Source organism: Alligator mississippiensis, chromosome 3, assembly GCF_030867095.1.
Source record: "Alligator mississippiensis isolate rAllMis1 chromosome 3, rAllMis1, whole genome shotgun sequence".
Taxonomy (NCBI): domain Eukaryota; kingdom Metazoa; phylum Chordata; order Crocodylia; family Alligatoridae; genus Alligator; species Alligator mississippiensis.
The window spans coordinates 20,577,291-20,604,408 of record NC_081826.1 but is presented as its reverse complement, the minus strand read 5'-3'; the positions used below and the strand labels follow the sequence as shown (position 1 = coordinate 20,604,408).

The following is a 27,118-nucleotide window of genomic DNA, read 5'->3' as shown; positions in this document are numbered from 1 at the left end:
GGGTGCTGGCCGGAGGAGGTTCCTAGCTGGAGGGTCTCGCCCCTCTGCTCAGGGCCAGACGGATCACCAGATTGGCGTCAGGAAGGAATTTTTCCCCCTGGTCAGACTGGTCCAGACTGGGGGGGTGCTTTTTCCGTCCTCTCTGGCAGAGCTGCCTGGCATCTCTTGAGTGCAAACTGACAGCACCAGGCAGGTCGGGCGAGGAGGGCTGTGCCGTGTCAGCCTGGCTCGGAGCAGCGGCTCGCGGGTGCGGGTGCGGGGAGGCTGACACCGGGCTCGGGCCTCTCCCGCTCCTGCCAGGCGCAGGCTCCCTCCTCGCCCCCGCCGCCGCGCTGCTTCTTGCCGGCAGCGGTCGCTGCAGCCGGGTTTCCCGGGGAAGGAAACGCCGCGGACTCGCGCCCGGGCCCGATGGAGCGGGCGGCGGGGGCGGGCGCTGCACCTGCCCCTGCCCGGCACGGCTGCGTCTACACCAGCTGCTACTGGTAAGGGCGCCGGGCACGTGTGCGGGGGCGCGGGGCTGCCCCGGCCCCGGCCCTCCGTGCAGCCCCGGGCCGCGCTGCCAGGCGGGGCGCACGGGAGCCGGGAGCGGCCGGGGGAGCCGGTCCCCGCGGGTGCGGGCACGCACCGCCCGGCCCCGAGCAGCCCAGCAAATGCTGCTCCGGTCGGGGGGGGGGCCGGAAGGGAAACACTGTCTTCTTGAACACTACATCCCAGAGTCCCTTGCAAAGTTGAATTATGCAAAAAAGTGATCGATTGATGCATGCTTGTGATATTGCGGGGGCACCCGAGAGCCACTGCTAAGAAACAGCATTGCCTATCTGGGGACTGGGCCGGCCAGTCGCATCTTGCTGTGGGCTCAGGCATGGGAGGCTCCAGCCAGGCTGCCTGGCCATCCAGGCTGTAAATGGGGTCAAGCAAGTGGTGTGTGGGGTTTGGGTCAGCTGGGTCCTCCCCATCCAGACCCCGCTACCCCCGCGTACCGTGCTCTCAACTCTGCATGTGAACACCCCAGCCTGCCCCGGGGGAGAGCAGGGGCGCCACAGCAGCCGGCGTCCTGCCTCTATGACATGTTGTCCGTTTGCACTCAAAAGATCCTGGGCAGAGCGCCAAGCCCCCTGCTATAAAGGAAGGCAAAAGCCCTCCCAAGCCTGTACCAGTCTGACCAGGGGGTACAATTCTTTCCTGACCCCACTGATGATGGGTCTGACTGAGTGGAGGGGCGAGACCCTCCAACCAGGAACCTCTGGCTTTGGTCCCAGGGGGAGCACTGGCGCACCCCAGAGTCCCCAGGCTTGCTGTAGCTAACCTCCAGTGCCTCTGGGGAGGCTTAAAAACACCCTGACACATATAGCAGAAAGGTGGGGTGGGGTAACCAGCAAAGCCCAGAAACCTGGGAATACCCACGAAAGAACATGGGCACAGCTACGCATAGATCATCCCCAACCAACGGCTGTTCAGTGGCATTGTTAGGATTGTTTCTGTACTATCCTTCTATTTAAAACATTACATGCGTTTCACCACCTGCATTTCTCTTTTCAGGCCAGCTTTTTATTAAAGGGGCTCAAAGGGATACTCAACTCAAGGGTAATTTCTTCAGAGGAAAAGAGAAAGGGAAAAGTCTGGCACAATGCTAACTCTCGATACTGCACAGCATTTATTTTAGTTGGAGCCAACCAAATGCTGCTGCTTAGCCGTCAGACATTTGGACTGCAATACTGTTTATTAATTGTATGTGAAGATTTGTGTTATAAAAAAAACACCGTAGGTCTAAGTTCTAAATTTTATCTTTACAAACAGGTGTGTAAAGGAAGGGTCGGCGGGAAGTCCTGGGCAGAAGCTCAAAGTGGGAAAAGCACAGTGGCTATCCTGCTCTGAGTTTTATGAATTGGGAATGAAGCAGACATTTAAATAAAATCCCTTGTGTTTTACAGTGAAGAAAATGTTTGGAAGCTTTGTGAATACATCCAAAGCCAGGATCAGTATCCATTAGAAGAATTTTATGTTATTTTCATATCCAACGACAGAAAGATGGTAAGTTGTTTTCCATATCACTCATTTGTCACCACCAAATTGAGATTCAGGCCTTTTCACTGTGGTGGGAAGATGGCCCAGGCACATGCATAATGGGAAGCCAAAGAAAGACCCTAAAGTATTTTTGTCATGCATGTGTGAGTCAGGACTGGACAGGAACCTGAGATGTATTAAATCCCTCAGCCTAGTAGGAAACAGATGGAACAGATTGTAGGATACAAAATAGATCCCCAATTAGGAACTCACCAAAAAAACCCTCAGACTAATAGAAGCTTTATTATTATGATTATTACAGATAAAACATAAACCAATTAAGTTTGTCAGCCAGTAGACAATAATTTGTCCTGTAATAGTCTGAAATCTTACCTGTTTGTTTAATCTTACTTCAAAAGAACTTCTTAATACTTGTAATTTGCAGATACCACTTTGGAAGCAGAGATCAGGATGTGGAGATAAACCTGTAGTTTGGGTAAGGCATTCTATTCCCTTTTATGTTGGTTCTTTTACATACTTTTGTCTGCAGTGTTGTATCATCTTTTAGTAGCACATTAAACACTGCAACTAGCATTGCCACATATTTCTCCTAGTATTTCTTCCCTAAATCAAATATTGATGTGGGCATAATGGACAAGATGCACTTAGACTTTATCTTGCAGCTTCACAGCAAGAAGCTTAGCAGTCCTGGGCCTGGCAAGTAGTAGGCAACTGTCAATCCTCTGGAGCATGGTGTACACATAAGAGTAGTCAGATGCCTGATCCAACGCCTGACTGACAAGCCCAGTTTGAGAGTGACACAGCTTGTTACAAGTTTCATGGATCCATATGTTGTCTGAGTTGGAGTCCATATTTACAGCGTGCTGCTTTCTTCTTTATTGCTTTGCTTCCATCCCCTGGATCGAAGCTGCTTGATGTTAAGCTGCACCCAGTGACATGTATGGATAGGTTTCTATGTGCTCCTCCCAGCTTTCTATGTTGATGTTGAGCCACTTCATATCATTTTTGCACACATTGTGGTAACACCATCCAAGGTGATCCCGCTTTTTAGAGATCTCACTATACAAAATATTCTTGGGGATACAGTCTGCATGCTCCAGTACCTCTGCATTTGGTATTCCGTCTTCCCTTTTTATTTGCAGGATCTTACGCAGACATCTCATGTGGAAGCTGTTCAGTCTCTTTATGTGCCTAGCATATGTAGTCTGTGTTTCTGAACCATAAAGCAGGAATGACAGCAAAGAAGTCTCCTAGATATGCATCTTCACCTTAGCTGATAGTTTGCTGTTGTTCCAGGCACTTTTCTGTAATAGCCCAAAATTCTTAACTGCTTCTCTGATTCTGTTAATTCAATCTGAAGTTCAAGATTTCTGCTGATCATAGAAACCAAGTAGCAAAAACTGTCAATGTTAGCAAGAGATTTATCCTCCAGAATGATGTCAGGTACTGGTTCTTCCTCCCCTTGGTACATGATCACAGTCTTCCTGGACTAATTTCCATCCCAAAGCTCTTGCATGGCTCATAAAGTCTCCCCAAGAGATTTTGCAGGGAAGATTCACTATGGGAAACCAAGCTGCATCATCCGCAAACAGGAAATCTCTCTGAACCAGTTCTTTCACCTTGATTTTAATTTTGAACCTTGCGTTGTTGAACAACCCTCCATCTAGTCTGGTTCAAAGATAAATGCCATCATTGCTTGTATCTGTAGCACATGGGATTCTAGAGTGGTCTTTTATCCAAGGAATTTCTGCGGAGTGCTTGGTGAATAGCAGATCCTAGAAGCTCAAATGAATGGCAAGACATCACAGACGGGGATAAAAAGGAGGACTCAATGTTGAGGACACTTACCTTATTTTTACTATGGCAGAACAATAATCAAGCCGTAAAAGGCTTAAAAGGAAGATTAACAGCAAGTAACTGTAGTAAACATACAGAGGAAGAAAGAGAGAGAAGATAGCACAGATGGTTATATTATTCCTCAAGAAGTAAAATATCAAAAGCAACATATCTAAAACTGGTCTCACACACAAAACCTGTGGGATTTATTGCATGGATCTCGCTAGGACCAACAGCTACCAGTGTGTCAGGGCAAAAGCTAACCTCCCTTCCTCTCCAATTCAAGAAATTTTACCCAATTTTCTGAATCACATTAATGAAGCACCCATCAGAATCTGGAGTAGCAATTCCCAAGTTCCAGTAAATAAAGGCTGAGAAAGTACTTTTAGTATAAACCCTTGTATTTAGGTGCTGAATTTCAAAAATAAAAAGTGGTGTGTGTCATCTCAGTCTGGGAGGGATTTGATTGGGAGAACTTAATGAAGGCTGTTTGCCATATTTTTTAAATTACTGCAAGAGTTCTTCCCAAAAGTAGTAGGCTTTATACCTTAGCTTTAAAAATAACTGTAGAATCTGTTTTTAATGAGATTGAAATGGTGGGAGAAGAGGGGGAGTGGGGAGAAGCCACTATAGAATTGAACACTTTTCCACAAAAATGTTTTGAAATGAAAGGTTTTGATTAACACTCCACAGGCATGACAGTCTTCCCATTCTAGTCTCGACTAAAGGCTTTGAAACGTTGTTATTGCATTGACCTGCATTTCCAGTCCAGGTACCAGGCTAGTAATATAACTTGCTTAAAGTTCCTTTCAATTCTTAGTCCCCAGTGGCTAGGGCTGTCACATGTATTATGCTTTCAGGATGGTGTTTTCTCCTGAAAATATCAAAAGACTTCATCTCAGACTTTGTAAGAGGATTTCCCATTCACTTTACTACATTATAATCAATGTGATTCATCTAATTGTAAAAAATGACAGTACAAGCTACTGGTTACCTGTGTCACTGGGCAGCGCCCTAACTATCTTTTAGGGCCTGGTTTTATTCATAAAACTTGAGTAAAGGGTCAAAACAAAATGGTTCCTACGTCCATCATGGAGTCTGACTCTCAGAGGCAAGGCTTTCGCCCAGTTTCAGGAGCTATAACAGAAATCCCTTTCCCTCTTACAGCTCGCCCTCAACCAAGCCGTTTGCCAGCTGTATAATTATATGTTCCTTCCTCAGCTGGGGCTGATAATGGAAGAGGGCTGGCTGGCCCCAGGTGCCCTCGTCTTTAATGGGCAGATCACCTTGTTACAGAAAGGTAAAACACAGCATTCAAATTAAGCAGTAATCTCTTCAGAAACAAGCAAGCTGTCAGCATTTCTGTGCCAGTTTTCATTGGGGCTGAGACAAAAAAGAAAACCAGGTAACCCCATTCGTTTTTTTTTAACTCTGGTTTGGAGAATGAGGGAGATAGTTCTGTTATTTTGTGGGAGTGTTATGTACCTCAGTTTACCTCCTTGATATTATTCAGGCTGATTGTACAGACTTAGATTAAAGGAGGCTGTTATGGAGGAGGAAGTAGGAAGTGAATCAACAACAGGGATAATATCTCCAGGCAAACTACCTACTAAAGGTCCTTAAGAGAATTGTTGAGGGGAAGTAGGCATTAGGAATTATCTACCTACCTGTTACCAGAAGGGCTACAAACTTATTTTTTCACGGTAAGAGACTAGGATCAAAAGAAATCCTGGCTGTTAAAGCCCTCAGTTAGATGGAAGAAGAGATTGGACCATACAACAGCTTTTCTGGAAGACAGTAGTATTGGACAACTTGCTGCAAGGCTGTGGGACTAAGTGGGAGGATGTCTGCAGGATGTGCCCAAGATCACTGAAGAGGTCTGATGAGCTACAGCCAAATGCAGAGCTCTCTCCACTGGCTTCGGGTGTACATGTGAAATATCTGGTCGGGCGAACTCGTTTCAAATCACCGTAATCAGCTCCTGGTCACAGCTACCCACAGAAGATTGTGGAACAGGTGCCAATTTTAGCTGAACCTGATGTGTTAACAGGAAGGCCACTATCCTGAGGTTCCTTCCAAGTGCTGGGGGGTTCCTGCCAGAGACGGGAATGTAGCAAAACCTGTTAACTGAAGGGGTTCACTCATGAAGGATGATGGAGAGTCATAAGGCACCACGTGCCTCTAACCATGGCAGAGCAGTGGGGGAAGGGGCACCTGTAGCCTGATCCAGTCTATAGTAGGGTGATCCACAGAGTTACACTCTGGAAAGGGAGCAAGTAGGGGCCTGTCACCTGGAGGGAGTGCATTTTGGGATGAGTCGCTTGGACAGAGTTGCCCAGAGAAGAGATTAGAGCTCTGGACAGATGTGCTGTTTGAAGCACTCCGAATGGCGGGGCATTACAGACCTGTAGGGCTGAAGGAGTACTTAAAAAATGACCCTCAGAAAATGAACATCTTTGAAATGCTTCCTACTTCCTGAAATGTGTGTATAGACCGTTGGTTTTCTGGTATCCCATGGTGGTTTGCCCCAGCCCTTGCCCCAAAAGCAAGGCAGACAGCCAGTGAGCACTCTCTCTTCAGGAGCCTCTGAAGACTGGAGGGTGCATGGATTACTGCTTTTTAGCCCTCTGGCAACGCTGCTAAATGCCAGTGTAGCCACTTTGAAGTGTTGTGTGGGGGTTGGAGGGTGGGCAAGTTGTTTGGAGCACTTCAAATACATGTCTGTTAGGGTGGCTGTCATAGAGGACAGTCTGGTTGCCCTCTTTCCTCTATTGATATGAAACCTTTACGTCAAGCAAGAGAAAGATAGAGGACATAAAGGCATCGGGTTTCGTATCAATAGAGGACAGTGGACAACCAAACTGTCCCCTATGATGGCCACCCTAATGTCTGTCCATGGTGTCAGGAAAGAGTGCGGGGCCAACTCACCCTTGTGCTGTCACACATGTACTGTGCTTTGGTAATGATGTGAGAGAGGATTTATTCTTGATCATTAGCAACTCTTGCTAACTATCAGTAACTCTTTTTTCTAGGATTACCATGTTATTTTACTTCATGATTCCAGTGGAGACCAAAACTTCATTTATGACCTTGACACAGCGTTGCCATTTCCATGTCTGTTTGATACTTACATTGAAGAGGCTTTTAAATCAGACGATGATATTTATCCGGAATATCGCAGGTAAGAGGACAGAATACAAGGCCTGCACTGTATATTGAATCAAGTATCTCCTCCACTGAGTGTGTTTGAATTTGTATGTTTGTTTAGAAAAATCAGGGCAGTTCGAGCGGATGTTTATCTGAAGACGTTTGCTTCTGACCGCTCTCACATGAAAGACAGCAGCGGAAAGTGGCTGAAGCCTCCTCCCTCTTACCCTTGCATTGAAACGGCAGGTAAGGTGCTCAGTTTCCACAAAAATGACATCTGTGCTTTCGGACTGCATTAAACTATAAAAATCAGAGATTGACATGGGCGCCATACCTTTAAAAGCATAGTCATCTTTCCTTTTGCAACTGAGTTCATTACTGTTTCATCAGAAAAAATATGGGCCTAGAAAACAGTTGGCACTTACCTGTAGGACAATATTCAGCACATTATCCAGTACTTAACCATCTTTAAATGTTCATTAAGACCCTGGGGGTGGGGAGGTGGGGAGTAAGCATTATTGTCCTTTTATTACAAATGTGGGAATGGGTAAGTGACTTGTTCAAGGTTTGGCAAGGCCTTCACATCATGGTTTTGGCAGCTGAACTCAGGTTCTTCTGGCACAATTATAGGTGTGTCTGACTCCCCTGAGGCAGCAGAAGTCCCTCCTTCTGCAAGTGACAGAAGGCTTCTTCCACCACAGGGAAACCGCCAGAAGATATATGTGAATGACTCCATTCTGTCTGTTGGCAGCCACAGCTCCTTTAACAGCTGGTGCCTCCCAGGGTACACTGTGTGCCCCGCCAGCACAGCTGCTATAGCGGAGCTGTGTGGGGGCACCAGAAGCCATGTGGGTTGGGACGGTTCCTGTGGCTTCCCTGTGTTGTTTTGTCCCGAATAGGGAAGCTTTCCTGATTTATAGGCTAAGTTCTGTCTCGGGGGCTCGATTCAGCAAGGTGCTAAGCCCTCCAGCTCCAGTCCAGCTAAGACCACTAAATTAACATTAACTATGCAAGTAGTCCTGGTGCAGTCCATGGGACTACTCATCTGCTTACAGTTTGGTACATGCTAGATTAGTATTTGGATGTATCAGCATCTTCAATAACTAAACACTTAGGGCTAAGTCCAAATAGAAGACTTGTGCTCCTACCAGTCAGGTGCTGTGATGCCAAAGTTGTAGTGAATTTGACTCCTGGAGTGGAATCCAGTGCCCAGTGTGATGGGTCTGGATTTTTTACCCTTCTCTTTTCAGTACTACCCAGTCTACTCTACCTCTTATTTTGTCTGCTACAATTTGATGGAAATCAATGCGTGTTTAGAGGGAAGCTGCCCCTGGAGACAGGGATAGTCCTTTTCTAGGTGTCTTAAGCTTTCTTGCTGCCCCCCAGGCATGCCCATGCCTTGTTGATGGTTTCCTGTCTGCCCCTTTGTAGAGACTCTCCTCATGCTCTTTCTTTTTCTTTACCTAGAATCAACACTGGGACCCTCAGGCCCCAACCTCAGTCTTTTTGGCTTCAGTCCCTTTTTCTCTAGCTGAAACACTTCGGCTCAAGTCTACTATTTTGGGCCCTGGCTCTCCAGGCCTCAGCCCTGCAATGAAGGGTGCCTGCCTGGTAATCTATTCGTTATCCCCTTTGCTCCCACAGCCACTCCCAGTCCTCTGGCTTAAAACTAAAACAAAAAATGCAAGCAACTGCTTTAAACTCGAACTCTCAAAGTTTGCGTTCCCTGTTATACCCAGCCTATGCTTTCCATACAGGGCATAGCGGGAGTTAAGTGCCTGAGAAGGGTGATCTAAAAAACTGTATACAGAATAGGGAGCTGCCAAGGGCTGGCCAATGGGACGAACTAAGCACTATAGTTTCACTAAACTGCTTCCCTCCATCCCTCCAGAGCTTAGCTGCCTGGGTCAGGGCTGCAGTCAAATGCCTCCTCCACTTGGGATCTGGAGTCCTCTCAATGAATTTTACATTCATTTTGCATCCCCCTCTTCCCAGTGGCCCCTTTCAACAGGAGGGATGGGGAGTTCCCCCCTCCCACAATCCTAGTGTATAGCCTGGTGGTTAGGGTACTTGCCTAGGAGGTGGGAGATGTGGGTTTGAATCCTCTCAAGTTAAGAAAACAATTGTACCCAGCTTTCTGACATCCTTGGTGGGTGTGCTAACCAGTAGGATATTATGCAGAAATGGACATCGCTCCCGTTACTCCTTCTGCTGCAGTTTTGCTTTGCTTTCAGTAGTCACTGGGAGATTGATGCCAATTCCAGTAGACTCACGGCCACTCCAGGAAGGAAGGTTGGCAACCCTATTTTATAGGGTATTTTTTGACTCGACCCTTTTTTGTTTCCACTTCCTTCCCTTGAGCATCTTCTGTCTTGATGCCTCCTGCTGTGCATTTCACTTCATTTACCTTGACTCGATTCCTTCTGCTCTATCCATACTCTTCACTCATAATTTTTATTTACTTGGGACATTCATGTTCCTATGCACATGGAGTTTCACAGAAACGCAAGACTTTGACTAAAGAGAATTTGGCCTGACTTCACTGGGACTACTCATACTTAAAGATACGTATTTTGTTGTATCAAGGCTGTCGGTACCAATGACACAACCCCAAAGTTATCGGCACTGTGGCAGGATAGGCCCTGGGTTTGCCATAGTACCTCCTAGGGGCCACTCTAATCCTGCTCATGCTCCCAGTCTTCTATATAACCTGCCCTGTTTAGCTCTCCTGCCATGCCTTGATGTTCTGCTGATGCGATTGGGAGGCTCCCCTTGAGCCCTGGGGTGCTCTCACCAGTGCCCGACCAATCCTGACTGACCTCGTGTGGTCTCTAGGCCCTCTGCCCACTAACCATAATAACAGTTCTCCACAGGCATCTGTCATGCCCTGGCAGACCTACTGGTGTCAGATTGGCACTGTGAGCCAGTGATCACCACCTGTGGCCCTTATTTAAGTCTTAGGGCTCTTAACTGTGGCCTCTAGCCTTTCCCATAGCCATGACTATGCCTCACCGGTGTCACTCTGGCATCATTTCCTTTCCTGTATAGGCTTTCACCGCCTTAGCCTTAGCCTACAGGTTACTCTGGCTGTAGACTGGTAACTTAGGCCCACTGGCCTGGCCTGGCCTTTCAGTCTCGGCCTCAGACCACCTCCATCACCCCCTCTGCACTCCAGCCCTGGCCCTCTCAGCCTTAGCCTGTTTCTATCTCATGCTCTTGCCTCTGGCAGGGCTTAAAACCTGGCATGCTCCTCCAGCACCCCTGGAGCCTCCTTTCCATCCCTATTATTCACACTAGTCCTCCAGCATAAAACTAAAACAAAAAATCCAAGCAGCCACTTTAAACTCAAAACTCAAAGCCCCCCTCTGGGTCATCATATTACTGCCAAGCCACCACCCCATTCCCTGGCTCTCTCAGCCCTGGGAGTACTTGCCATGGCTTGCAGCTCCCACTCCTTGCCAGCCTGAGCTGGCCAGAACTCTTCTTCCTCGAGTTATCGTGGCTGGCTGCAGGTGCACCCCCTCACCCTCCAGGGCAGTTTACTGCTGTTTCTCTGACCAAATTACAGTAGTGCCCTTGCTACCTAACCAGAGCTCTACCCTATTGTCCTATTGGTAGGCAGTTATTCCTGCAATAAGCATTTACTGCCTACTCCCCCTGCACCTACCTATGAATTTGCTGTCTTCCCCCACCTGGGGACATTCCTGCTGTGGCTTTGCCTTTAAAGTAACAAGAGCCCCTGGCTCTCTGTTCCAGGTAATACTTTACAAATAGTTTGGTACAGTTCAGTGTAACTCTTAGTTTATACCTGGAAAGCAGAAGTAGGAGAAATTCTGTAGGAGACAGTTTTCTCTCTATCAGTAATGAACATTGAACAGAATGAATGTTTCACTGCTGGGTTACAGGGAAGCTGTGCTGCTTGAGATGCCTTATTTCCAATGTGATGGAAAACTGAGCAGCTGACTTTTTGTCATCACTGAAGAGCACGTGGGTGGCAGTCTCAGTGTTTTGGCCAAACTCTAGTTCAGATAACATTCCTTCTGCCTCAGTTCTCCCTGCAGAATTCAATTCGATGTGGTATTTCACTTCCCTCATTAATTTGTGTTGTGCACAGCTGAATTCCCACATATTAGTGGTGACTGCAGTTCAGTGTTAGCAGCATTGATCCTGTAGGTTACATGGGGTCAGTTTATTTGGAGGGCACTTTGGGGTCCATCAAGATGAAAAGCTCTCTGTTTCTTTACCTTTTTTTTTTTTTTTTAATTATCATTGTATTATCAGTTTTATCATTTTAGAGTAGTTGAGTTCCCTAGGGCCAGTGAAAGGGTAATTAAAAGGGCTTAGTCTCTAATATTGTTATATCTTTTTGTTTGTACTCTTACTAAAACAAACATCATAAGTCTCTAAAAATACACTTAGAAATCTAACCCTCTTTTCTTACATGGTGGCATTTCTAAAGCCAGGGTATTACAGTACCCTACTTTTGTGACTGCAGCAGGCTGTTACTCCTTTAGCCAGGCCCAGGAGCCAGCCTTCTCCCCTTTCTTACCTCAAACTAAACAAAATAACAAATCATCCGCCACCCCCCTCCTCCGTCCCACCTCTCCTATCCAGGGCAAGGGCTTCACCATAGTGCTTTAGTGTTGCCCTTCCCTTTCTCCCTAGTGCAGTGGTGGGCAATTATTTTGGCTGGTGGGCCACATAATGTGTTTTGGTGAGCTGTCAAGGGCTGCACATGCAAAATATTTTGAAGATAGATATAATTTTAACAAGTCATAGATAAAAAAAAAAAGCAAATTGTATACTAACAATCAAATATCTACTATAACATCTTTTAATTTTATTATAAAATATTTTTGTCCTAACATATTGTTTTGAGTAGCATATATAGAGGCAATAGCATAATATCTCAAACTAATGTCTTACTCTTGTATATGGTGTGTGTGGGTGGGCATGGGTGTGTTTGTGGGGGCTGTGGGTGTGTGTGTGGGGGGGGGCGGAGACATGGGTGTGGGGGTGTGTGTATGTGTTGAGGGGGCAGGCGCTGCCTGTGCTCTAGGCCCCGCAATCTGGCTAGGGATGAGGGGATGGTGGGGAGGGAATGGGGTGGAGGGGACAGGTGGGGGGGTGCACACAGCAGAGCTTGCCCACGTAGTGCAGCTGGTGGAAGCAGGGGGATCCAAGCAGTACCCTGGCAGCCGCAGCTACATGGGGAGCAGCCCTGCTGGGAAGCTGTGCACATTGTCCAGGGCTGGGGCAGTGTGGCTGGTAAAGGCGTCCAGTTTCATGTCAATAGAACAGAGTAGCAGAAAGCTGGGCTGTCCTCTACAAAACCGGATGAATGGCCATGCGAGTGGCTGGTAGCATGGCATGAGCAGCCCTGGGCAGGAGAGGGCAGGGCTCAGCTCTATGCAGAGCCCCATGGGGGCAGCCATGGGCTGGATACAATCAATTGGTGGGTGCCCACCTGTAGGCCAGATCCAATCAGTTGGTGGGCCTGATTTGGCCCATGGGCCATATTTTGCCCACCCCTGCCCTAGCATCATCTCTCTGGGAGCGTTTAACTTCCTATTGGGCCAACTAATCATTCCTATCAACTAGCCCAGAGCTCCTATGCAGGCAGACTATTACCCTTGAGCCCCTGCAGCGAGGCTTTGGCTCCTGAGTTGTGCACCATAGTACAGTGACATACAAAAAGAGATTTTAAAAGACCACAAATAATGAAGAGATTGGCTTTCTTTCTCATCTCAATAAAGGAATACATTGCTTTTAAATCATGAGCCACTGGTTCGGTGCTGACTCAGAAGGAAGAATGTTTTCTATAGCTTTACCTGGTTAATTGCCACTTGTTGTGTTGCCAATTTCCATGATTCTGCTATGAGTCTCAGGACACTAATTCAGTCCCTAGCTTAAGCAACTGAAGTTGGATTTGGGAGATTGCATGAGAATCCCAGCCTTCATTTTAAAAAAGGCAGTGCAGATGCATTATTAAAGTCAGTCTCATGATACTTGGGTCTGGCAATATTGCATTTGAGTTTTCTTTTCAAGCCTCCTAACCACGCATTGATGTGGGTTAGCTCTGCTCGGCTTGTGGGCTGTGATGAGATCAGAGGCCTAGCTGCAGGCCAACATGAAATATATCTTGTAAAAACAATTTCAAAATTACTAGGAACAGATGGTCTTGCTACTTAGAGCTGATGCTAACAGTTGTATATTACACTGAAAATCGTAGTTCAAATTTCAAGTCTTCCCAGGTGTTCAGTAGCAAAATGGTAGGACTAGTGCAGCACGTTTTTAGAAGAGAGACCTATGATAGTCATAAATTATGTATTTTGCTTTTGAAAAGAGTGGGCAGGACAGACAAACACATGCTAAAGGCACCATGGGTAACGCATCAGTTTTACATACAGGTTGCCAGACAGAGGCTATGCAGGTGTCTGCAGCTTCTTCCTGCATGCTTTCTCCCTGAACTGGTGTTTGCTTTTGGTGTTTTCACTAGAAGTCTAGGATCAGGGAGAAGATAAGCAGCACATGCATATTCTTTCACCTCTTGAGAACAAAATCAATCAAAGAAATAAGGTCTGTGTGTCTGGAGCTTTTGGTAAGTCAAGGGGCGAAAAAAATATAAAAGGAAATAAAAATATGGTATAACTGAGGAGAAAATATATGGTATAGCAGCAGCTTAATACCTGAGAGTTTAGTATTAGGACTGTAAGAGTAGTAAATTGTAAAGCTCAATGAAAATACATTTCCCCTATGCCCTCAGTGTTGAAGAAGACTTGAACAAGTTAACCTGAACCCTATGGTCAAGTCTGATGTGTTGTTTCATAATTCTGTTTTATTGTTGTTTCCAACCTCCAGAAACATGGAAAAGGACAAGACCGTGTTTTTGTCAGGCTCCCTATGTTTCCTCTGTTCCCTTTTTTCAGATTTCTGTACTTAGCAGTATTCTTCTATAATACAATTCAAGCCATTTTCACTTACAAAGGTGCCAAGAACTTCTTTGAAGCTACATCCCTGCCTCATTTTCTCTAGTACACATGCTGTGGTTCTGTCCCCACTGCTCTGTGTAACCCCACCTACACTAGGTGAAAAGGCATTGCACAAAACAATTGGAAGAAACAGTGTGTGTGCCTTGTGTGGCTGGCATACTGGATTCTTGTGAACCGCCCATGACTCAGACCAGTGTAAAGTGGGGACACAGCATTCAGTGAATGATGCAATTTCCACGTGCAAATAGGCGCTTTTATCGAACCTGGTACAAAGCCTAACTTTTGGGCATCTTGCTGTTTAGTAAAATCCAAGAGCCCAAGTTAGGCACTGAGGTTCCTTATTTAATGCAGAAAGAGACTTAGATTTCTAAGAAATGGATCTATAAAAACCAGGACACTGGGGTGGTTTGGCCAGTAGGTATTGCCAAGAGGACGGGTATGTCTTCAGCACTTGGAACTGAGAATCCTAAATCCTCTATTTGACTTTTGCAAAAACAAGGCTAGTTTTTTTGCCTAACAGCTGCAGGAAGAGGTGCTGCCATACTGCCGATCTCTTTAGCATCTATACCTAGATCAGTCAGTAGATGGCACTGAATGTGGGAGACTTGTTTAAATTTGCAGCCTAAGGGAATTCAAAGCTGCGTTTCCTATGTGAGTGCTCTGCTCACCAGGCTGAAGAAGGGGGTCAGTAAGTTCCTCCTGTTGAAAATGTACCACTCTGAATGGATTAACAAACTGCTGAGAGAGCATGAATCCCTGTCTTAGTGACAATTGCACTTACCTGCCAGGGTGTTGACCTGGAGTCCAGTCCCTGTTGCAGGTGTAAAGAGTACTAAGTATTCATTGGAGGGAGCAGAGACTTGAACCCAGGTTTCAACCCCAACGGGTGACTGTCCTAACCTCTAGACTGCATGCTTTTGTCCTGCTCTAATGAATATTTTGATATTCTAGTTCAAGTGGACTAGCGTCCAGAGGAGGAACTGAAAGAGCTCTCTACCTTTGAATACACTGAAGCCTGTTGACCAGAGTATTCACCCAGGAAGTGGGAAATCTGGGTTTGTCTCCTCAGGCGGAGGAGGCAATCGAACGTGGGTCTCCCACCCTCTAGCGAGGTCATTTTAACCACTGGAATATATGGTAAAGGAAAGGCAGCACCGCACCCTCTTCCCCCATTTTATGCGAGTGGAATGGCTCTGAGAATACCTAGTGGTCAGCCCCACAAAGGAGAAAGATGGGGAATGCCGAGCTGTGCGGTGGGGGGGCTGTCTTCTGCTGTCAGCACCAAAGTGCTTCTGAGCATGCCCAGAAGCAAAACTTTAGGTGCCTCAGGAAATGTTGTTTGAACAGTCAGATTCCTTGGGATCCTCCAAGGTTAAGCAACCGTAAAGCAGAGATTTTGAATCTCAGGTTTAGACATAAGCACCTACAGTAGCAGGTAGGCAACACCTTGTTTAAGTCCTTTTATGGACCTACCTGGAAATTCTGATTTGCCTGTATTATTTTAGTCTACTCAGTTTTGGCAGAAAACTGAAGTATTATATCCGTTCAGTTTTCTAGCTTGATCTAGCAATGATCGAACTTCCCCAATATAAAGCTGTACTCCTAAGCCCCTGCTCACAACAATTCCACAATGGAAGGGATGTTGTCGGAGTCCCGAGTGCAGCGTTACAGTCGCAGTGCTAGCACGTCTTGTGTGTAACAGTACCAAGATGGTTGTGTCAAAAGAAGTGTTGCTCTCTGGAAGGCAGAAATGAGCAAGTCAGACTGACATTTCATTCTATTAGTGTCCCCGCAACAGTTTCTTTCTTAGCGCCCAATTCTGCTCCCAAATAGGATTGAGTCCCCAATGCAACGCACTTTGTCTTCTCTCATCCCTGGCTGAGTGTTTTCCTCTCTGCTTTGAAAACTTTTCCTATATGTTCTACTTCAAATCTCTTCTGAAACCCTAGCTGGATTGCAAACAATAGCATCTGCATCCCATGCTGTAGCTCTACTGGTCTGGATTCATGCTTGGGTACCTCACAAGAAAGACTTTCCTCTCTTATTGTTCATTTTGTGCAGCTGTTTTTAAAAGCTGTTAGACATAATATGTATTTATGGCATCCTATCAGTTTTTAAAGCAAAACATAATAGGCACTGCAAAGAGGGAATATTAGTGTTGGGAAGTAAGGTAGGCAGTTGCATGCAGCTGTAGTGCCATCTACTGACTGATCCAGGGACACAATAAAAGGAGTGTGTTGGATAAGATTAAGCAGGTTAAAGAGCCATTTTCAGAGCCAAGGAAACAAAGCAGCCCCTGTTACTAGTTACTGTCTTTTCATAGAAAAGCAATGTATTGTTCAACTGTATCTATAAACTAATTAAAGTAATAACTGTCTTGCATCCCTAACTGAAATTACCCAAGGTAGCCATTACTAAGAGTCTTCATTTTTCTTCTACTGGTTTAAACAGTAATGTTGGTCCCTGTGAATTCTAACTTGTCATGTCTTAAAAAGGGCACCATAGATATCAACAGGTTAGAGAAAGTTGTCCTGTCTCCAGTTTTGATCATTAAGTCTAGATCCAGAGCATATGGAAGTCAGCGGGAGTGTTTCAAGTGGTTTCAGTAAGATCAGGTTCAAGCCCATTAATGGTTTTCCCAGGAGAGGTATGTTCTGGCAAGACCCTGATCTCTTCCTATGAGATATTGAGCGCTGGGCTTGGCATGGGAACACGCCGAGTTTAAAGCGCCACTTTTTTTTTTTTTTAACATCTGCAAGCAGCCTTTATAAATGTTGACGGGCCTAAAGTCCTCTCTGTTTTACTGGGAGGGGGGTTGTCCCTTTGATATTCTCTATTTTTAAATACCTTTATCTACACTACACCACTGTCGCGCTACGCGCACCCTGTCTGAGATTGCTCTGTGGGAAGGAATCTCTTTCTTATATACATTCTCTTCTAATTGTCAAGAACTCTGCTCAGGTAACCAAACTAATGGTATGGGCAAAGGAAAAACAGTGACAAACATTACATCCTGCAAACTGGAAATGCAGACTCCAGCGTTGTTTTACCATGTGTTGAATTTATCTGTGAGCTTGTTTCCCTGCTCACAAGTAAAAGGTTTCTTTGTGATATGAGCTCTTTTGTGTTGTGTATGCATTTAATGCCTGCCAGAGGCACATATTTGTTTCCGCATTTGATTGACAGATTGAATGCCTATCCTATAGAGAAGCTGTGTCTAGGACTTGAACATTTTCTTTTTATGCTCCTTGTCTAGATGCCAAAATGAACCTGGATGATTTTATCAGTATGGATCCCACTGTGGGATGGGGCTCTGTGTTTCTGCTACCTGACTTTGTGCATCATTTTAGCAGACGAAAGGACACAAAAGGACAGTGACCTCAGTAAATGATCTCTCCTAACATACATTTTTTTTGGTATTGTTGCTTTTGTTGTTTTATTTATAAATTGTTTGTGGTTTATTTGCAAGGGTTATTAATGTATTGGCATATACAAGAATTGGAACAAAGTATAATGAATTGAATAAAATCTCTTTATTTTGATTATAGAACAAGAGTTGAAGCTTACATAATGGATCAAACCAAAATCATTTTATATCTGTATGACTCCATAAGCATATCATTACTGTCTTTTATTCTTCAAGTGCCCAAAACTGTGCTAAACATTTAAACCAACAGATTACTTAAAGAAATCTTTTAGAAAGTACATTTATAAACTACCAAACGGTGTAGTTGGACTTGCTGAATTACTGTCACACTATTTTAGAGGAAATATATATGGGATACTTGCTTTAAATGATAATTATATCATTAGCAATTATTGAAATGATCTGATTATAAGTTAGTTTTCTGTTTCTTGGAGGACTGTGGCATCCTGGTTGAGAATCACTAGTTTGGAAGGCCTAGGTGCCTAACTCTGGGTTTTGGATTGTGAATCCTAACTTGTGAATCTACTCTGAGTGCCAGAAAGTCTAATTTGTAGGCTTTTAAATCCCTTTTTAGATTTGGTTCAGCATTATAATGTTTAACTTTTGGGTACTAACCTCTAGGCTAGAATCCACAGTACTGAGGGAGGTACCCCACCTCCCCATATAACACATGCAAAGAGTGTGCATATAACACATGCTTAGTGAATTCTGCAAATCAACATTAGATAATACAGTAATCTTTGGTCCCCAGAGCAGAGCACTGACTCTATAGATCAGTGGTTAAGCAACTTTCCAAGGTCATGGGAGAATCAAATTCTAGTTCAAGCTCCAATTAATATTTGCATGGAGTGGAACACTTGTGCTGAGCCCCAGAATTCCTGATAGCTCAGGGGTTATGAAACTTTCTCCCTGCAGCTGCTTCGGCCCTGCGGCGGGGTGCTGCCTGGCTGGGGGGGCTGTGGGGGAAGGGGTCTGGTCTCTTTGTCCATGCAAGCAGCCCCAGCCCTGTGGTACACTGCTGCCTAGCCAGGGGGGTATGGGAAAGGGATGCTGGCTTTCCCCTGCGAGCCACTGCTGACAGTCACCAGCTGGTGGGGCAGGGTGGGCTGGGGAGAAGGGCCATTCTGATAGCCTCCTGGGAGGTATGCAGGAGTGCAGGCAGGCTCCAAGCTTCCCCCACTGAACAGCAAACATCTGTTTGATTCACTCATGCTCTAACTTATGGCACTTTAAAGCATGATACTTAAGAGTGCTTCCTCTAGGGTTTTTTTTTTTTGAATGTTTGTATTTAGCCTAAGATGCTGCCAAATGTCTGCATAAGCATCTGTGCCTATTTTCCAAGGTGCGGGCCGGGGAGCAGTAACCTTGAAAGATGTCAGTACCTGTGCACCCTACAATTTTTCTCTGCGAAATCCAAGCACCTCAGAGAGAAGTAGCTTTCCAGTGCAAACTGGCCACAAGTATTAAAGGAAAACTCTGTGCCTTTACTCACCCAGGAGAACACCTTGTGCCATAGGTAGTTCCACTGGAATCAAGGAAACTGCTTGCATAGTAAGGTGCTACTCCCCATGAGTAAGTAGCAGAACAAGGCTCTAAGCACTCAGCCCCTTAAACCTTTCCTTGGGCTCATCTACACATGCACATCTACTGCACAGTAACCAAAATTACTGCACAGTATGGGCTCACATCTACACATGCACACTCATACCGCAGAGTAAATATGGCTACTAATGCTGACTTGAGTGTAAATTTAATACTTGGATCATGCAGGTATCAAATTTACACCCAATTAGTTATGATGCACTAATGCATGTGTAGACGCCTTACTGAGCAGTAACGTTGTGTATGTGGACTGATTTGGGACTAGCTTTATTCCCAAGTCAGTCCACACACAATGTTAAGGCACTTTAATGCCTGCGTGTGTAGATGCCGGCTTATTCCCGCTTATGCAGTAAATTACTGCACAATAATTTTAAGCCAGAATAAATACACGTGTAGACATGCCCCTTGTGTGGAAGATCTCAAATTTCTCCTGCCCGCTTCTCTGTTTCTGCCCTGCACTTGTTGAGACAAGACCAAGACTGAATGCAGCATTCCAAAGGAAGGCCTGCCGTGAATTTATATGTTGTTTCTCCTGTAGCTTGCTCTCTGAATACAGTTTAACCTTTTGCTCCCTTTCACTGTGCCTCACCTTGCCCTTTCCTTTGATGAAATGTATCGCGTGTTATGTTGCCCAATTACTATTATCATATTCACTCACATACCATGCATGCCAAAAAATTAGCCCTTCCAAACTGGGATGTATATTTTAGGCCCCCTAACCCTTGTGCAACAGGGGGTTAGTTCAGTTTAGTTCTCCCTAACTGAAATGGTGGAAACGGTGGGTTTTTAAAAACCTACTGTTTCATTTTAGGGAGAACTAAAACAAATTAAACTCCCATTGGGTGTACAAGCACCTTATAAGCCCAGGCTCTATTGGGAGAGGTGGAAGGTTTTAACCTGCAACTCTTGGGAGCTGGGGAGGGAAGCCTCAGTGGCTCCAGACAGCATTAACCTTTGCTGTAACCCTGGAGGGTTGGAAGTAGCTTGTAATAGTGACTAGCCATTTTGTTCTGATTTTTTGTTTTGGAATTAAACTTTAAGGACCAGAGGACTAGGAGTTGCTGTAGTGGGGGGAAGATGCCAAGAGTGGGGTACCTAGCAGGCACCCTCCACTGTGGGGCTGAAATCCAGAGAGCCAGGGTCTGAAATAGTGGGCTTGAGCCTAGGGGCTTCAGCTAGAGGAAAAGGGGCCAAAGCTCAAAAAGGCTGAAGCCCAAATATGGATTGGGACCTGAGAGGCCCAGAGCTGACTTTGTGTAGAGAGGGAGAGAGCAAGGTTCCCTCTAAGCTGTGTGCGTGCACAGCTGCGCACAATTAAAAATCTTGCCGCACACCAACTTTTTTAATGCTGCACACCCGCCTGGAGAGGAGCTGGGCGCGACGCGCGGCGAAGGTACAGGGGCTGGCTTACTGAAGGTAAGCTCCTCGCTCCTTATGCAGGGCAGGCAGCGGCTCCTCCCCGATGGGGGTCTGGTGCAGGCTCCACTGGCTTGGGGAACTGCTCCACACCCCCGCATCCCCTCAGGGAGTGAGGAGGCACATTGCATCAGGGCTGGGGAGTGCAGCAGTTCCCCAGAGCCAGCACAGCCTGTGCCAGCCCCAGCCCCTATCCCTGCCTTGCCTCACCTCGGGGAGGAGCCGCTGCCTGCCCAATGTGAGGAGTGAGGAGCTTACCTTCGGTAAGTGTCCCACACCGGCCCCGGTGCCTCCTTTTCAGTTCAATCAATTGGAGATGATATCTTTTATTAAACCAACAAGATTTTGGGGAAAAAAAATCATTAAAGAGAGTGAGCACGCTTTGTCTCTGCTGGGTGATTTTTTGGTTTCTTCAGTTCTTACTGGTGATTTATCCCAAGAAGGCATTAAACAGCAAGTGACTGTTGGAGCGGCAGCTCTGTGTCCAGGTCGCTGCCTTGGGGAACATACACATATCTTGCAAGCTGGGCATCCCATGGCTCTTGGCTGCATTAGGGTGCATCTCCCTTGCACTGGGAAAGGTTCACAAGTTTGGCAAGCTCAGAGCTAGGACAAAGATTTTATTGCCATCTATCAATTGATTGTGTCCGGCCCATGGCTCGGCTACAGCGCTCCACTGTGCTGCTCTGGGCAGCAGTTAGCATGGAGAAAGGTGGTGGCCGAACCCTGCTCGCTTCCGCCTGGACACTCACTTATTGCGGGACACTTACTGGCAGACCACGCTGAAACGGGGAGGTGGGACCGAAGCGGCGCGCTCACGGACCGCTACTCCTTAGAGGGAACAGTGGGAGGGAGAGTGAGAGGGAGAGACCCTACAAAGGGGCAGACTGAGAGCCCTGAGTGAGGTATGGGTGCACCTCCCCTAGAGGCAGCAAGGAGGCCATGGTAATCGCCCTAAGGCACCAAGGAAGACTACCCCAGTCTCAAGAGCAGCCTCTGAATACATACTGATTACCATCAAGTTGTGGCAGGAAAGAAACAGGAGGGGAAGCAAGCTGGGGAATACGGACAGGAAGGGACAGGGATCAAAGACCAGACGTGTTGCAGGACTGTTTTGGAGTTCCTAGCATGGGTATGCTGCGGGGCACCGACTCCATGGGGAAAGGATGATTCCAGTGTCCTTCCCTTCCCTACAGAGGTGCCTGGGGCAGGTGCCCTTCTTGTCCACCCTCATTACTCTACTGAGCTGCAGCACAAAACGCTTCTGTGATGCTGCCAGTGTCAGGGACATTGGGCTGTCCTGAGTTTCCAGGTTTGTAGATCTTGGATAAGTAAAATTTGCCTGGCCTGGGCTCCTGGGAGGTGGAAGCTTTAATTCTCTCCTGTGTTTCCAGAAGTAGTGTCTGTTTGGTATCTGTGTTGTAGCTGTCTACACTGGACAGATGGAGTGATTCCTATGTGACCGAATGAGGGTACACTGATCTGACGTCAAGTCCCAACACACAAAAGCCAGTGACAGAACATTTTCACACTTAAATGTCCTAACTTGACTCTTCATTGCTGACCTCACAGTAGAGGTTTGTGAACAATGGAAGTTTCAAAGCCAACTTGAATATGAAATTGTGGAACAGGAAATTATCCACAGACCAGATTGTCTAAATAGGGACTACTGATTTTTATCCCGTTACCTGGATTAGCTTTTTTGGTCTCTATTGGTGTTTATACACATGCTCCAGGACTGGGGTGGGGGGTGCTTTAGTTAGAGAGGCTCTGAGAGCCACTCTAATTAAAGCGCCCGGAGCATCATGTGTATCAATGTTCCCGTGCTGAAAAATGGCGGCAGGGATGGTTTAACTAACGCTCATTTGACAAGCTGCCATTTTTCAGCACAGGGATGCTGATACACGGGAAGTTGGAGTCTGTTGGAGCGCAGTAATTACCACACTCCAGCAGACTCGATTAATCAAGTTTCCAAAGTGGCAAGCAGCAATTGTAAGAAGGGTGAATGCTAAAGGCCGTGTATCCATATCAAGGTTATCGCCTTTAATCAACTCTGCTCCGATGTGCTGTAATTAGAGCGTGTCAGAGCAGCCTTGCCGCGTGTGTATATGCACCCTCTGTTCCTATGGGTTTATTACTTGTTTGTCTCACCCAGCACTCCCTCACTTTCCTCCCTTCCCTGTCTTTTGAATTCAGATCACTGTCTCTACTTGATAGCTTGTTCTCTGCAAATCCTTTCATAGCATCTGATGAAGTGAGGTCTTGCTCATGAAAGTCAATGCATGCCTTATTCATTTAGTTTACACTGTATACTTCTACCCTGCTTTATGAGATGGTGTGAGGAAGTGCTGCCCTGAAACACACTCTGCCCATTTACCCCTGCTCCACACGTACCAATCACCAAAAAACTTTAGTGTAGCTGCCATTAGAGCAACCCTGGATGCTTTCAGCGCCACGCTAATAAGCAGACGCAAGACTGGATGCCTATGTGTGGTGCTGGGCATCCCTTGAACACACACCAAAGAAACAGCCACATAACAGTTTTCAGCTTAGGGGGTGCTTATACACATGACAGGGGTTTAGTCTTCAGGGTTTTATTTTAAGCCCCCTAAATGGAAAGGGTGGGTTTTTAATTGAAACACACCATTTCAATATTTCTGTCATGTTACGGTGAAGGGCTCAATCTTTTTTTTTTTTTTTTTTTAGCCAGAGTCTGCCTATGGCTGTGGGGGGGGTGAGCTGCTGGGGGGCTGAGTAGCCTCTGAGCTGTGAGGGGCCTGGCAGGCTCCCAGTGGGCAGGCTCAGGGAAGAGTTGGATTGGGCTAGGAGCTGCCTCCTAGTGGGGGCAGCACCTGGCCTGCTAGCAGCTTACCTGGGCAGCCCTGGGAGGCACAGCCACCATGGAGGGAAGGACCGGGGACCCCCACAGCTCAGGGGCCACTCAGCCCACTGGCAGGTCACCCTCCAGCCACGGGAGAGGCAGGCAGGCCCGCTGAAAAAAAAAAGGGATCAGGCTCCTATGGTCAGCAAGATGGCTGGGGTCACTTGGGAATGGTCTGGCTTGCTCCTGGGGCAGCATGGGAAGGTAGCAAGAGGGCAGCTGGGTTTGCTGGCATCCGGAGAAGGCAGTGGGGATGGTGCATGGGGTGCTGGAAGCCCGGGTGGGCTTGGGGAAATGTTGGATCAGGTGCCTCCGAGCTGGGCAGCATCCAGCCAGCTAGCAGCCTGCCTGGGCTTCCAGTGCCCTGTGTACCATTCCCATTGCCTTCTCCCACTGCCAGGAAACCCAGCTACCTTTCTGCCGCTTTCCCATGCTGTCCCAGGGGCAAACGAGCCTATTCCTAGGTGGCCCCAGGCGGACTTCTGGCCACAGGAGCCTGCTGAAGGCAGAAGTAATGAGAGCCTTGATCCTTTTTTTCTGTGGAGCCTACCTGCCTCTCCCATATCCAGGGGGCAAGCTGACAGCTACATCATTGCAATTTGCAACATTGCAAACTAAACTATATCGGGATGTAGTTTAGTTTGCAACAATGTAAACTCATTAAAAATCCCCCAAACTCTTGCATGTGTACACTGTGATGCCATTAAGCCACACAAAGTGACATTTTCATCGTGTGTACATGGTAATTGCTTTACTTGTACAAGCACCCACGGTGTGCGTGGAGCAGGAGTGAATGTGCTGGGCATATTTCCAAAATGGGGCTCCTCAGTATGATCTGATGCAGTGTAGACCTGCTTGGAGAGGAGGGGGATCTTCATAGTCCTGCTTGGCCTTAATTAGCCTATGTATCATTAAGGCCACTAATTAGCTTGCCTATTCTACTACACTTCTTTTGCTTCTAATAATACCTCCTCACTCCTAGTTTATAGCTCTCCTCCTTCCTTCCAAGCAGACTGTTTGTATTTACACAGTCTTCTCCTGGCTATTTATCTCAGCTTGCATCTGCCTTCTTCTTGAGCCTGAGTGTAACGGGGGTCCAGCCAAACCCTGTACCCACTGGGATAGTGGCTGCTGGCATTCCCCACAGGTAGCAGATCTCTGATCAGGCTTGTGGGGAAACGGTGAGCCTGCACACCAGGGGCATGCTCCATTGCGCTGCCAGCCAGCCAGCCAGTGCACAATGGACATTCCCTGGGCCCACGTCCAGAGCAAAGCAGGGGTCAGAACCCCAGCTCCACACAGACTAGGACTTCAGCCCAGAGAGGGAGCAGGCAGCTTGGTGCAGGGAGCACTACCTGGAGGCAGCAGCTTCAGGGAATGATGAACCCCTCAGGTGCTCCTAACACCTCTTGACAGCAATCAGGCATGCAGAGGCAAACAAGGGGCAGGATTGTCTCCTGTCAACCCAGAAACCCCTACATAACCATGTGCTGACTCCATGATGGGGGAATGCACAGACAGATGAAGGCTCTCTTTACATTTCCCCATGGAGGCAGGTGACCAGGAGCTCAAGACCTGAAGCATTTGAGCTATCCAGACTTATGCTGGATCACCATGCTGCTAGAAGAAGCCAGGTACCCCTAGGTGCTAAGCTGGGGTTTGTGACACCTTTGGTCCTGCATTACTCCAGGGACCCGCCTAGGACAGGCAGGCCTACACAGATTAAGCAAGTACAGGGCAACCCTTGTGGGACTGGGACTGCCTAAGGAAAGGTGACTGAGATGCCTGGAACACCATAGAAGAGTCTAGGTCATGGTCATTTAAGTTGTTATTAGTTTGTTTGCTCTTTTACACAGGCCTTGTCTGGCCCACCCTGAACTTGCAATAGAATCCAGTCAGCACAGCCAGAACACGCCAACTCTGGACATCTTGGCTGCTTCTTTCTCCACCTGAGCTGCAAGGTGGTCACTCAGGATGGCCAAACATATGTCCAAAACCAACTGGAACCTGAAGTGGAAAGAGGTGGGGTGTAGGGGAGGAGGAGTCCCACAGAAGACCCCATCAGCGACCGATGCCAGCATCAGCCAGCTCTCTTTAAGCAGGTGCTACGTCTTTCTGCCTCTTCTCAACTACATCAAGTTATGGCAGGTGACAAAACAGAGCGAGACGTCTCTTGAACGTGCAGTGCAGTCCCCATCACGGTGTAGCTGCTTAGCTTGGGTTCCTCTACACTGAGAAAGGGCACTTAACGTTCGAAAGCTTGTCCAACAGCCCTCCCAACTACATGGTTGGTCCAGTAAAAGATATCATTAAAAAATTCTTGACTCTCATACACTTCCTGGATCATGCCTGCTACAACAATACTCCAGCATACTCTAAGGATCATGTTAATGAATCTGAATGCTTCCCATTTTTTTGTTAGAAAAAATAATGGAACAGATTCTGATGTTTTTATATTTATATTTGGTATCATATCTCTTCCATAATAATATCATATGGATTACACCCATCACCTTCATTTATGGAGTAAGGTTTGACATGACATGAGTAAGCACAGCTCAAGTTGGCGTCACATGACAACAAACTCTCTCATGATATGACAAACTATCACATGATTTCTTTTTCCTCTCTGCTTCCTTTTATTCTTTCTCTCTTATTCTTTCTTCTTCCTCCTTGTTTTCTTTTATTGGCTGAATATGTTGTTTACTGAATATTTATATAACTGAAATTATTCTGGACCCCAGAGAAGACGCTCTGTAGTCTTTTAGAGTGCATTTGTCCTATCATTATATTTCTGCAAACTTGTAAACAATGAGAGTTGATTTTGTAAATGGTGGTTTCTCAGAGAGCCAGCAGGGAGAGCAGTTACCATTCAATAAACCATGCAGCCAGATGCTCCTTCCTTCCCCCATTTTTTTCCAGTAACTGTTAAACTTGTTTAATTCTGCAAGACAGCTGGCATGAGCTCTAACTTACATCTCTGTAACTAAAGGGTTATGTTCTGCCTTTGACTGTTTCAACATATCTCATTAACATCAGCGTGAGTTGTTCTTATGCCTCCAGAAGAGTCAAGGCAGCATTTTCAAACTCTGTAGTTAGCACCTGAACAAGTAACCTGATTTTTGTTATCTGTTTATATACATAGTAAAGTTATTATATTGGCTGCATAGTTCTCTTCCTTGGATCTCTCAAAATATTTTAATAAACTGCTTCCAATCATTGCAGTGGCAGGATATTGGCAGTGCCCCTTGCTTTATCTGTGGCAAGTTAGAGTGTTTTTGATGTGTTGGGGCGTTGTGCCTGGTAGTTGTACAAGATGATTTTACTGCAGGTTTAGGAACAGGTTAGACAAACACTTGTCTAGGATGGTTTAGTCAGGGATGATCCTTCCTCAAGCAGAAGGTTGGACTTAGATGACCTCTTGAGGTCCCTTCTAGCCCCACTTTTCCACAATTCTATGGTACCCTCAAAGATGCTGTGCCATTTTTTATGGGCTGCCTCCTGAAAGGAAAGCAATTGGGCTGCATCTGTGTAATGTTTTGGGTGGGATAACTGGCACTGCTGAATGACTACCATTTGGTCTACCCCAGCTAATTAGCTTACCTGTTACACTGGGCAGACATAGCTACATGGCTGCAGGAGGGCGCTGCTGCGCATCATGACCTTGACATGTAAACATAACCTTTAGCATCCACCCTTTCTCTTACAATTGTTGCTTACCACTTTGGAAACTCAGGTCAGTTATGTAGGTACCAAACTGTGGAGCTGAGTAGCTCCTTTTATGGACACAGG

At 46.4% G+C, this 27,118-nt stretch overlaps 1 protein-coding gene across 2 annotated transcripts; it reads left to right on the top strand.

Moving 5' to 3' along the window:
• On the top strand, positions 1-26,489 carry NTAQ1 (N-terminal glutamine amidase 1). Of its 2 annotated transcripts, none has more exons than XM_059723788.1 (6): positions 1-482; positions 1,932-2,031; positions 2,450-2,500; positions 6,894-7,042; positions 7,130-7,254; positions 25,183-26,489. In XM_059723788.1, the coding sequence occupies exons 1-6, from the start codon at positions 409-411 to the stop codon at positions 25,212-25,214; spliced, it is 531 nt and encodes a 176-aa protein (XP_059579771.1). In that variant the 5' UTR covers positions 1-408; the 3' UTR covers positions 25,215-26,489. The 2 variants fall into 2 exon arrangements, with proteins under 2 accessions (XP_059579771.1, XP_019351364.1); XM_019495819.2 differs by lacking the exon at positions 25,183-26,489 and adding an exon at positions 17,257-17,553 and having other exon boundaries at positions 7-482.
• The last annotated feature ends 629 nt before the right edge of the window (positions 26,490-27,118 follow it).